The sequence below is a fragment of the Crocodylus siamensis genome, chromosome 5, assembly GCF_052110815.1.
Source record: "Crocodylus siamensis isolate JL-2025a chromosome 5, ASM5211081v1, whole genome shotgun sequence".
Lineage (NCBI taxonomy): Eukaryota > Metazoa > Chordata > Crocodylia > Crocodylidae > Crocodylus > Crocodylus siamensis.
Window position 1 is genome coordinate 48,242,371 of NC_143399.1, and position 12,537 is coordinate 48,254,907.

The 12,537-nt window shown below is 39.9% G+C and overlaps 1 protein-coding gene across 2 annotated transcripts in view; it reads right to left on the reverse strand.

Annotated features, from left to right (window-relative positions):
* COP1 (COP1 E3 ubiquitin ligase) overlaps positions 1–12,537 on the reverse strand; it is a 204,884-nt gene that overhangs the window by 138,571 nt on the left and 53,776 nt on the right. For both annotated transcript variants that reach the window (XM_090048661.1, XM_090048662.1), the window contains exons 10-11: positions 7,355–7,469; positions 4,030–4,165 (exon numbers count right to left, since the gene is read on the reverse strand). In XM_090048661.1, coding sequence (XP_089904787.1) covers positions 4,030–4,165; positions 7,355–7,469 — 251 coding nt within the window. The remainder of the gene's footprint in view (positions 1–4,029; positions 4,166–7,354; positions 7,470–12,537) is intronic.

Sequence of the window (12,537 nt, forward strand, 5' to 3'; positions counted from 1 at the left end):
AAGCTTTTAGCATCAACCATAAATTATACAAATAGCATTAAAATGCCTGTTATGTTAATTATATACTTAAAAATGCACTACCCTTTTACTAAAAAAAAGTAAAAAGTATTTATAGTTGGGCTTTGTTGTTTTTGTTAACATTGATTTAAGCTTTTATTATTATTACTAGCAAATTGCCCATCAAGAATGATGCGGGGGTGGCAGCAACAGATTGCTGCCACCCACCACCCCACGCCGCCACCACCACCTCCCAGGAGCAGTGTGGGGGGGGGGAAGGGGTTGCCCCATTATCCCCCTCCACCAGCACCCCACACTGCCTCTAGGGCTGAAGGAAACAGCTGGGATGGAGTGGGAAGGCAGAGTGCTCCACTGTCCCCACTCCATCCCTGACATTCCCTCCGCCCCCCTCTGTGAGCACCCCATGCCGCCACTCCCTCCAGGAAGCAGGGCCAGACACGCTTGCCTTTCCCGACAGAGAATTATTATCATTTTAATCTTTGCTCCAAAACGAAGTTCTAAGTTTGGTGCTCCTCTTCCATTCTGCTTCATGTCTTCAACTACACACTCCCAGCAGGCTTTGCTTTCCTCCACTGCCAGCTCCTTAAATACTACCACTTTCTATCCTGCTACCAAATGTAATTTTATTGAACTTGAAGGTATTTCTAGGGTTGAAAATACTGGAAACAATGTATTATCTTCTTTGAAAACAGAAAACTAACTCTTCTTGAAGAACTTTTTGTTTTAGAACAGGGAGTTCTACAAACAGCAGATTTCTGAAAGTCCTCTGGACATATGCACAGGAAAGTTTTGCCAACTTGAAACAAAATAATTTATGTCAGTATCTATTATTAATTATATGAGTCTTAAAACATAAAAAAAATAACAGGTCACCTAGATGTTAAAATAATTGTTGCTGTAGCAAAATTAAATTTTAACCATGATTTTAGATCCTCCTTAAAGAAATATGTGAAAAAAACAAAAAAAAGCTGAGTATTTTACCAGTGAAGATTGCTTTTAGTTTCAGTATTGAAAATGACTTGTTTTATACTAACATGCTTTATAACTCATCTCTTAAAACAAGTACACTGATAATATTTATTTAAAAATGTGCATTTCAGAAGATTTGACTTTTAACAACCTTTATTAGTACATTGAATCAATACAATTACACTTCTGTAATTCTTTTTGCATTACCCTCTATTAGAGGTGCACCGATAGATCTGATAAAAGAAAAATTAACATTATTGGCTTTTGTGGCCAGTGGAAACACTAATGTCACCAATAAATATTATATACCTTCTGGCTGAGGCCCCCAGATGCCACATGCATGCACTCAGCAGTATGCATGCACATGGCGAGGAAGGCAGCTGGGCACCATGGAGAGCAGTGCCCTGCAGGTAAGTCTGTAGAGAAGGAGCATGGGGGAGGGAAGGGGTGTAGGAGGGTCACAGCTTGAGGCCCCCATGGTGAGGGAGGGAGTGGGGTAGGGGCTGAGGGGGCTCCCCAGACAGGGTGATGAATAGGACCTTGGGACAGAGAGGGATGGAGCCACAGGCAGCTCATCCACGGGGGGGGGGAGCTCCTGCTGCTGCATGTGCTCCCCCTCCCCCCCCAGATTTGTGCACAGGGCAGATGCGGGATGCCCATTGTGGGCTCAGGGCTCTTCACACTGCTGCTTTTGCCCTGGGGGCTCCACATAGGCTGCATGTCCCGTGCCCGCCTAGCAACAGTGGGCGTGGCGAGTTGTGCCTCCTGCAGCCAAATGGGCAGGGGACACATGGCTGACATGGGGCTCCTAGGGCAAACGCAGTAGAGTATACAGCCCTGAGCCCACAGTGAGCAGCCTGCATCCACCCTCACCCCACTCAGCTCCACTCTGGTTAAAAGCATCTCTACACTTAAACGTGGTGGTGGCAGTGCTTGAACTAAAGCTCATTTGATTAGCTTTAGTTCAAGCACCCCCACCATCATCTTTAAGTGCCAGGACACTGATTCCATGGATGCTGCCCGCAGCTGTCCCCGGTCTGGGTCATTGCCCTGGCCTGGCAGCACCCCCAACTCCAGCCCCTGCCACACTCCCTCCCTCACCCTGGGGGCCTCAATCTGCCCCTCCCACCCATACCCCTTTCATCCACCAGACCCCTTCTCCTCTACAGACTTACTTGAAAGGGAGCTGCTCTCCACTGCCCAGATGCATTCCTGTAAAATCAGTTATCAGATCGGCATAGGCCAATATGGCTGGTTAATAACTGGCGATAACTGTCAGCCAAGAAAATTCTTTATCAGTGCACCCCTACCCTCTGTTTTAAAAAAAGCGTTTGGGGTTTTTTCTTTCTTAAGAAAGCCCTTCACCATTACTTTCACCCATTCAAATTTGTCACTTTTCTACTACCTTGCCCATGTTTACATCATGCTAATCCCTTTTAAGGATATATTTAATTGCTTTGTTGAATTTAGGCACAAAAAAGTCCTAAACAGCTGACCAACAAAAAGTGAGCACCTATTCAAATACTCTGGCTCAAATCAGGGTTTATGGTGGAAACATCTGAAATAGTAGATCAGCTTCTGTTTGGGTCAAACTACTAAGAACAGAATTAGATTTAAGAGACTGACACAGGTAGAAAGGGACCACAAATTCCAGAATTTTAAACAGCTGCAGAAGTATTCTTTTCACCCAAACATCTCTGCCATCTTCAAAAAGTGAGATTTATGGCCCTTCCAACATTTTCTAACAAAATATTACAATAAAGCTGTTCTTGCAATAAGTCAAAAGGAAGAAGGGAAAAAGGAGAACAAGATACCATCCAAGCTGAACACAATAGCTAAATAATCTTGTCTACACTGCAGGATGATTTCCATCTGCATTTCATTGCAATCACCATGAACTCAATCAGTGCAGGTTAAATTATGTCACATGGGTGAACTGATCATCATAGTCTGGTCTCCATGACTAATTTAGCCATTACATATTCTAGCTATATAATGCCATAGTTAAGGAATCAAAGTTGGCATCTCTCCCTCTCTCCACACACACATCATTGTGAAAATGCACCAAGATTTCTTCACGCAATACCTAAATATATTTGGGATTTCAACACATTCAGGGGGGCCTAATAATCTCTGCATGGTCCAGTGCTTGGGGGCACTAACCTGGAACTTGGGAAACCCAAATTTGATTAATTATCCCCTTACAGAATTCCTGAGTGATGCTACAGCAAGTAAGCATCTTTGCAACAGTTCTCCATGTATTAAAAGGTAAAAAAAGGTCTCTCTCTACCTTGCAAGGATAAATACAATTAAAATGGGAAGTACTCAGTTACTATGGTAATGGGACCTATATATTAAGTATGATGAAAGAGACATTTCCCAACTGACATGGTACAAAATTGACAGAATTTTTTTTTTTTACTCTTCCAATCATAGCAAAGCAATTGTGTCCTTCAGCAGCATCAAATCATTTTAAAGATTTTAACTAGAACCTCTCCAGACTTGGAAAAAATTCAGACTTGGTAAACCTACAACAACTTTGCTATATATTTTTGGTTATCAAAGCTGAAAGCTCCAATGATGTTTAACTGAACAGATTTTTTGGCAAAACTGCTGATGTCAACTGAAGTAGGAGCTTCAATACAGAAAGTTCACTGATGGATACTTTATAAACACATCTTTAAATTTCTATCAAATATATTAAATGCAGAGAATAAACAGCCTTTGAAAGCCTTCTGCTTTTTGTTTTCTACATGGAGATTACAGAATTTCAGTGGTACCTCAAGAGGTTTGGATCTCATGTCTTGACAGGTGTCTGTTAAGATAAAAATTACAAATGTACCAGTCTACTTTTATAGGTCAGAAGCAACCAGTGAATTTACAAAACCTTTTGGGAAACCCATCACTATAATGTCAGAGATAAAACAAGCTTCTACAGCTTTTTGCACCTTATCGAATTCATTGCATTTAAAAGAAGAGTTCAGTACTCTCAAAGCAAAATAACCATCGGCCTCCTGTGATCACCTACAACGTATTTCTTACCTGGATACTATGCTGGAGCCATTATAGAGGTCACTAGCATAAGACAGTGTTGCCAAGGGTCGGACGGAATTGTAGCGAGTAAACTTGGATAGGCACTCCTGAAACTCATCCAGCTGGCTTGTAGTTCTACTGTCATCTAGAGAAAGACAGCAAAATTGCAGAAGATGGAACAGACAGCATAAAATAAAGGTAAACAAAAGTTTAACAGCAAAAAAAAAAAAAAGAATACTGAGTTCTAAACAGTCATATGACATAATTTAAGCAGTATGTTTGGGAATGGTTCCTTTTCACAACTAAAATTTGTTAATTTCTTTCACCCCCAACATACACTTCTAGAACTTAATGCACATTCGCTCTCTTGATTCAGTCCTTGCAATAGTATATTGGTGAAGTGATTATGCTTCCTTAAAAACCACGAGCATGCCCTTCCCTTGTGCAGAAAATATTCCCAATTTTAGATAAAGTCACACCTTTATCTAAACCACAGAGATTACTAATATTTAAAGCTGAAAGCTTATTACAGGGAAACCTACCTTAAAATGTAAATGGTTCCAATATTCAATAGGAGTGAATACGTATTACTCTCCCTTCTCCCAATACAGTAGACTTATAAGAGTCAGCTACACCCAAAAAACAGACTTGAAAAAAGTTTCCTTCTCTCTTCATAAATCGTAAGAGATAATTAAATTGTGTGGGATGAGAAACTGAAAAGTATCTGATTTATAAACTCAGAGAAAGATATGACCTTCCGTAAAGAAGGAAAAATGTAGGTTTAAAAAGCAATGACAAATATATTGTGGACAAATGAAACGACTGCAAAAGAAGATTTTAAAAGTGCAGCAAAAAAGAATTAAAATAATTCCCAAATTTCTCATGAGTCGCAGCTTTTGTCATTTGGAATATATTTTAACATTTTGTTTTTTAATATTTGCTATAGAAGAAATTACTTAATGCAGTGCAATACAAATGACTCAATTTCAAAATACGATTGGGTACCAAAAATGCTGAGAATACATAGAGCCTTCAGTGTTGCAATACACACCTGACTCTGCCTTCCCAAACATGCCCAAAAGGAATATCTTGTTTTTCCTTTCTGCATCAAACAGATGCACAAACATTTCAGCTACACACCCTCCTCACCCCCAAGAATAAACATTCCATGAACCATTTACTAGTGATGGATTCAGGGTTTAAAGGTGAAGTCAGGCTCATTTTCTCAGAACTTTCCAAACGGCTTATGCATGCAGAGATCAGGAAAATGCCATATCTTCCTTCCTTTCTCATACAAAATAGAAAGGAAGAACCCCCACCACACTGCCTTTCACTCTCCCAAATTCTGTTCCCTAGAAATCAAGTATTTCACTCTTAGATCTTCATCTGCACTGCAATGCTAATAAGTGAAATTTTAGTATTTATGTCTATAAAAGGGAAATCAAGACAAATAGTCAAGGCATTTGAGGAGACAGGCATATAAATCTCCTATCTCCTTCAGTGCTCATTTCACCTTTTGATTTAAAAAATACCTTCCTTTTATTTAAAGTAGATCCATACCAAACTGTTTTGGGGAAAGCTTTGGAAAGGCAAAAGCATGCGAATGGCAACAGGTCTTCTTCAAAAGAAAATTCTATTCAAATACCAGACAATAGAGCAAGCGGAGAAAGTAGCTACTACTCTTCTTTCTAATCTAGAGATCAAGCATGTCATCCTTCTTTCATATATTTCATGACTGGAAAATGGAAAGCTATTTCTCAAGATTTTTTGTCTGTCAAAGTGCAAGGCATTTTATAATTAAAATTATATTTCTTCACCGCTCATTTGAAGCAATCACTTGAAGCGTTGCATAAAGCATCCATGTCCACTTTAAATGCCAGTTATGACACCATTTCTTTCTACTAAAAATGCTTAAAATAATCAACAGCAGATCTTCAAGGAGAGTGCTGAGTTTTTGTTTAAAAAAGGATTGTTCTGCCTAATGAGATATCACACTCTACTCTGCCTTGACCTATGGGGAAAAAAGCACTGCACTGTTGTACGCACATTCTGCTACATCAGTCCTCCCTAGAAGGAGCATTAACACATACTATCAATACTACAGATGAATCAAACACCAATCACAGCTCTGACCATGTTGCCAGCTGTTTTAATTTATTTAGGGAAATCATGAATTTAACAAACATCCATTAGTCATCAGCCAAAGTATCCAGAGGCCCCAATAATCACATCAGATAGCAGAAGTTTCCAGGCATGGAGCTACAGTGCACGAATCCTCTTTTGTTTAATTGCAGCAGCAACTAGAGTTAAAATAATACACCTTCCACTGAAGCAAGGAATAATTTAAACACAAATGTTGGTAATTTTCTATTATGTAAATTTTTGGATAGGCCTGACATTTCAATAGAGACCATTACAAAAATCAAAAACAAAATCTAAACAGAAAAGTGAAACAGTTCTGGCACTCCAAATATACTGAAGAACATAAGGGAACCTTAAGAGGTGGGAGAAGGGAGGGAGGAATGACATGAAAGTTTTGGAGGATTTTTTTTTGTTTGGGAGAAATTGACATTTTTTGTCTCTCAAATCCTCCACAGCAAGCGTGCCAGCCTTATACCTGGAACACCTGTAGATTTTCAGCTTACTGGATAAAACACCTGTAACTTCAAATTTGAAGGGAAGTTGTTTCATGTTATGACTGTCAGTGCTATTGGCAGGGTTGATATGCACCTTATATATAGAACAGAAGCTTTTGAGAACTTGACCTCACTTGATTAGTACTGCTGGAGAGAGTGGGGGAAGGCAGCCAGGCTGCACAGTCTCCCTCATACTTAGTAGCCAGTTCACTATGTGCAGGAATATGCCAAGTTACCTTCCCACCCTTGTCGTCAGTAGCTTTTGGGTTGGAATTTATATGCACTAGTGAGAGTGGGAAAAACAAATAAACAAAAAACCTCCACTCATCCAAAGTTTCTCGAACATTTTTATGTCTCAGTACTGTATGTTATTAAAAGAATATATTGGAGAGAAACAACTACATCTTATCGTTCATAGGAATGTTGTTTCTTCCATGCACTGCCTTGTATATACATACACCTCTTGCGTATTTTCTGACAGTGGGATTTCATTTCCTACATTTAAAACACAGCCGAGATTGAATGAGAAACTTTATGCTATCAGCCAACCTAGGTGCGTGAGCATGTAAGAGAACTTGGAGAGGAAAGTAAAACGTACTCTCAAGGGCAAGTCAATTTATGATGCTTGGATTATAGAAACATAACTGGAAGCACCTCAAAGATTAGGCATCATACTTGTTACTGCAAAATAAATTTACCTGTTACACGAGTCATCCTGGTAGAAAAATAGCACTGCTCTAGGTCCTCAAAATGAGCCGTAAGCCTCTTCCGCCTCGATGCCAATGTACTATTATACCATGGTTGCTTTTTGGTCTGAGTAGAGAACAGAAAAACACTTATTAAAAAGAGGCCTGGACCTGACTTTATCCCTCTTGGTAGGGTTTGTACAAAACAGAAACAGTTTACAGATGCAACCTTTTATTTTAAGAGGTTTATGGTTCTGAAAATGACTAAAAAAAAAATTAATAATAATAAATAAATAAATAGATCACACCTTATCACTACATACAATTTCTTAGGTCTTATGCCCCAAAACTGACTAGAAAAATTCAGTCTAATCAGGTCACTTTGGATCCTATCCCTACACTCCAGAAACTGTGCGTCATCCACAAATGTGCACTCAGTCCAATTATCCAAATCATTAATGAAAATGTTGAATAATATTAGTCACACAGACCCCTGGGGAATCTCACTTGATACCTCATCCCAACTAGATATTGAGCCACTGTGAACTACTTGCTGAGTGTAATGATTCAATCAGTTATCTTACAATGATTCAACCAAGATTCAAGTTTGTATTTCCTTAACTTGTTAATGAGAATGTTGTGGGAGATGGTGTCAAAAGCCTTGCTAAAAATCAAGGTATACCACATCCACTGCTCTCCCCTTATCCACAGAGACTGTCACCTAATTACAGAAATAAGTTAGATTGGTCAGGCATGAGTTGCTCTTAGGTGAATCTATGCTGACTGTTCCTGATCACCTCCTTGTCTAGGTGTTTCACAACAGATTCCCTGAGGATCTGCTCCATGATCTTTCTGGGTATAGCAGTCAGGCTCACTGCTCTATCGTTCCCCAGATCCTCCTTCTCCTTTTTAAGAAGACGGGCACTATCTTTGTCCTTTTCCAGTCATCCAAGACCCCATACCCAACCTTCACAAATTCTCAAAGAAGATCGCCAATGTCTCTGAAATTACCTCAGCCAATTCCGTCAGTGCCCTGGGGTGCATCCCATCTGGCCCTGTTGACTTTAAACCATCCCTAACCTGATCTACCATCACTCCAGGCTCCTTGTCTCCACCCCTACCTCTGCTGTCAACTGCACTCATCAGCTGGTAGTTGCCCCTATTTGTGAAAATGTAAGTAAAAAAAGGCATTAAATATTTCATCTTTTTCTGCATCACCCATAACTAGATTGCCTTCTGCATTCTGTAAGGGACCAACGGAATTCCTGGTCTTGCTCTTACTTCTGAAATCCCTACAGAATCCCTTTTTATTGCCTTTTATGTCCTTTGCCAGCTGCATCCCAAATTGTACCTTGTTCTTTCTAAATTTTCTTCCTGCATGCTCAAGTGATAGTATTATACTCTCCCCTAGTACTATGACCAAGTTTACACTTTTTATAGTATTCCTTTTCATGTTTCAGCTCCTTGTAGAAACTGCTGTCTAGCCAGGCTGACCTCCTCCTGCACTTCCCATTCTTTCAACTCATTGGAACAGGGCTGTAATTCATGGGCTGAAGCCTCAGGCACAAGACTCAGAAACCAACTCACTAATAAAAACAACTAGGAATCCTTGGGGGGAGTCACAGGATTACACTACTGAAGGGTACAGATACTGCAATATCATTGCCTTGCCTCACCTATCACCTCTCTCAAACAAAAGAAAACATACAGAATAATACCATCCAGTTCTCCAGGCAAGAACTCTCAAAAAAATGGATTTTCTTATAAACACTTTCTTCAAAAGAACAAAAATTATGTTAGAAGTATTCCTGCTCTTTATGAAATTCCCAATCAGATAAAAGCAAAAGGAGAGATCTATTATGACATTTTTAAGTTCCAAGGAAGGCTTCGATACAGAATTAAATTTATCTAAAGTTTAGAAATATTGCAGCTGAAGTCTGGAAAAATTATCAATCCTGTAGAATCAATAAAAATTGTGAGGGGACAACTTTCATAAAACAAAATGAATGTTTTGAACAAGTTCACTGAAGTAATAGAAAAAAAATAATAGTTCTTTCTTTCCTCATATTTATATTACTGGTAAAAATAGGAAATGTCTTTGCTGGAAGAAGAATAACTCATTCCTTTAGCTTTTATATAAAAGAAAAATGTATACATTAAAAAAAACTTCACTCTATTATCTCTGAATAAACACATACAAAACCTAATTAAAAGTTCCCTCATTCCTTCGTGAATCATTTCATAAGTTATCACTGGACATAGGCAAATAAGGTTCTATTACATGGGAATGTGCAAACCACGAAGACTGAAATCTTGGCTCCACTGAAGTCAACGGGAGCACTACAAAAAAATTACAATATTCATTCATATGCATAAACACATACCCTTGATTTAGAGAAAGCAGCAAAAACTCCAGATGTAACCTATCATATAAAAGCTATGGCTGTAAGCTAACTGTATAAATGACAAGTTCAGGATTTCAACTACACACTGACTGCATGTATGCCCAAAATAGCTGGTATCATACTGACAGCAATATAGACTTAAAAGACATCTAACATAGTGTAAGCATCTTTACTTCACTGCAGTCTTGACAACAACAGAAACATGGTTACTTTATCCTAGTAGCATCTTCATGTTACTAACATGACTTGGACTGCAAGAGTTTCAAGTATTAAACAACCAGGCTCAAAATGGCTGCAAATATCATACAGCAATCACTTCAGTCTCAAGGTGAGAAGCTGCCTGGAATAAGAAGAGCTAATAATAAACTAATCCTGAATTTGCTAGGTGGCTCCAGTCCATACAGAGATGAAATCAATTATGTTAGGTAGTTCACCTAATAAGCAGTACACACCTGCTTGATCTTACAAGGCAAATTCCACTCCAAAAAAGGTCTCAGACTGGTTCACAACTGCTCCACTGTGCTAACAATCAATCTGCATGAACTCTTGATCAGAAGCAGAACAGCAAAACTCTCAGCTGCTCCTATTCTAACCAAGCATCAATCAGCTTCAAGGCAAGAAAATCTGCTTTATGGCTACTCAATTAGTTACCAAGCTATGCTGGAAACGATGACAGGGAGAAGGATCGGGGAAAGGCAGTTGTAATGAATAAGCAGCTGGCCAAAAGGCTTGGCTAGGTGGAGGGGAGGATGATGCAAAATGATACCCTCTCACCAACTTGAAAAACCAATGATTAGGGGGAAGGCTCTGCAGTCCAAAATCCAAACAATCTAAGGAGTAAGGAGAAGCTGTTTAACTCTAGGGAGAGCTATGCTGTACAGAAACCATGAGCAAGAGACAGCACCTCATGTCAGGTGCCAAAAAACAGGTTTCCCTCTCCTGTTGGAGACTATTAAAGAAAGCTGAAGACCCTGGCAATCTTCAAAAGGCATCTTGACACCCATCTTGCTGGGGTCATCTGACTCCAGCAGTCTTTCCTGCCCAAGTGCAGGGGGGCCGGACCAGATGATCTGTAAGGTCCCTTCCAGCTCCTAACAACTATGAAACTATGAAATCTGTTATCGGGGCAGGCAAAATGATAGATCTGGCTGGTGGCCAGACTCCATTTCCCAGCAGCCCCTGTCCACATCATTGAGGCCAGCCTCCATGGAAACCACAGCAGCAGTGGGGATGCGACAGTGAGGGCCCAGGGTTTCCATGGAGACAGGCCCCAGCAGCACTGGCAGGGAGCATGGTTGGGTAGGGAGCTGCTCTGGGGTTGGGGCTGGGATCTTGCAGCAAGAAGATCTCTGCACCCCTGCCTGGGGCATGCAGGCAACATACTGCAGTTCTGCCCTGGCTCTGGGCCATGCTGTCATTGCTGCAAGAGCCTGGCCCCAGAGCAGCTGCTCACCCAGACATGCACCCTGCCAGCCCCATGCTGTCAAGACTGGCCACATGGCTGCAGGGTCTCCATGGAAACCAGCCACAGCGACATGGGCAGGGGCTGCTGGGAAATGAAGTCCACTAAAACCTGATGTAGGATTAAAACCTGTTATAACAGGCATAGGATAGTTTGGACTTAGAGACACTTGCCTCCTTGCTGTCCCTGAAGCCCATGCAAGTGCTTTGAACTTTAATTAGCTGCTGGCTAGGTTATGAAAACTGAGAAAGCACTTCAAATCCTCTAGATGAGGGTATCTGTTTGGAGCACCAAGCGAGCAAGAATCATGTCACCACCTAGACTCAAACAAGCCACTGTAGAGAAAGTTGGTGTTTCAGTGACCCAACATCCCATGGGATTTCCCATTTACAGAAAGCATAGCAAAGCACTGCAATTACTTCAAATACCTGGAGCAATTCACTGAATTTTTAGAGTTTGCTGCATCTCATCACACTTGAACCTCACTCAATGTGAGAATTACAAAGAAAGAACTGGGAAGTAAAGGCAGCACTGTCTTTTAATTTTAAATGTTATAGATTGAACAGAAACTTCCAACAAGGAAAAATGTATCAGTTCTGCATACAACCTCATCATTTCTATCTTGAAAATGAAAGGTATTAGAGGCTAAAATATTCCATCTAAGCCCTCAGATCATAGATAACGTGTGCACACACACCTGGCTTTTGAATATAGTACTGTACGACTATATAAAATAAAAACAGTTATCCCTGAAGAACAAGTTCCTACATCTGTCAACAGAGCAATGCCCATTGAGGTGTGAAAAAGAAAGCCATGATGTCCATTTCAGTATAGTACTGTATCTTACTTCCAGCAGTGCCTAACATGATTTTACCAAGACTGATCATTAACAAAACAGGCAGTCTGGTTTTCTACCTTCATTTTCACCATAGATTTCTTTTTAAGATTAAAAATACCTTTAAACTAACTATTTCTTTGCATTTAAAATTATTTCCAGATTTCCAATCTAAAAATACATTAGAGTTTAATTAGCAATTTACATTTTAGACAGAGAAGATCTTAATATATTCAAGGACACAAACTTATGCTCATGTTAATAGACTGTCATGCGTAACGACTGAAAAACAAAGAATTATTCTGAGGAGGAAGGTTATAAATAGGCAGCTCCTTTCTGCTTCAGAAGGCAAAGTTAAACTATTAAGACGAGTAGCATTAATGCAAAAAAGATATCCCAACAAATAAATATCAAGCTAGGTTAAAACTCTGAACATAAACTCTGCACTCATATTTTGCATAACCTTTAGAAAACAGGAGATGCAAGGTATTTA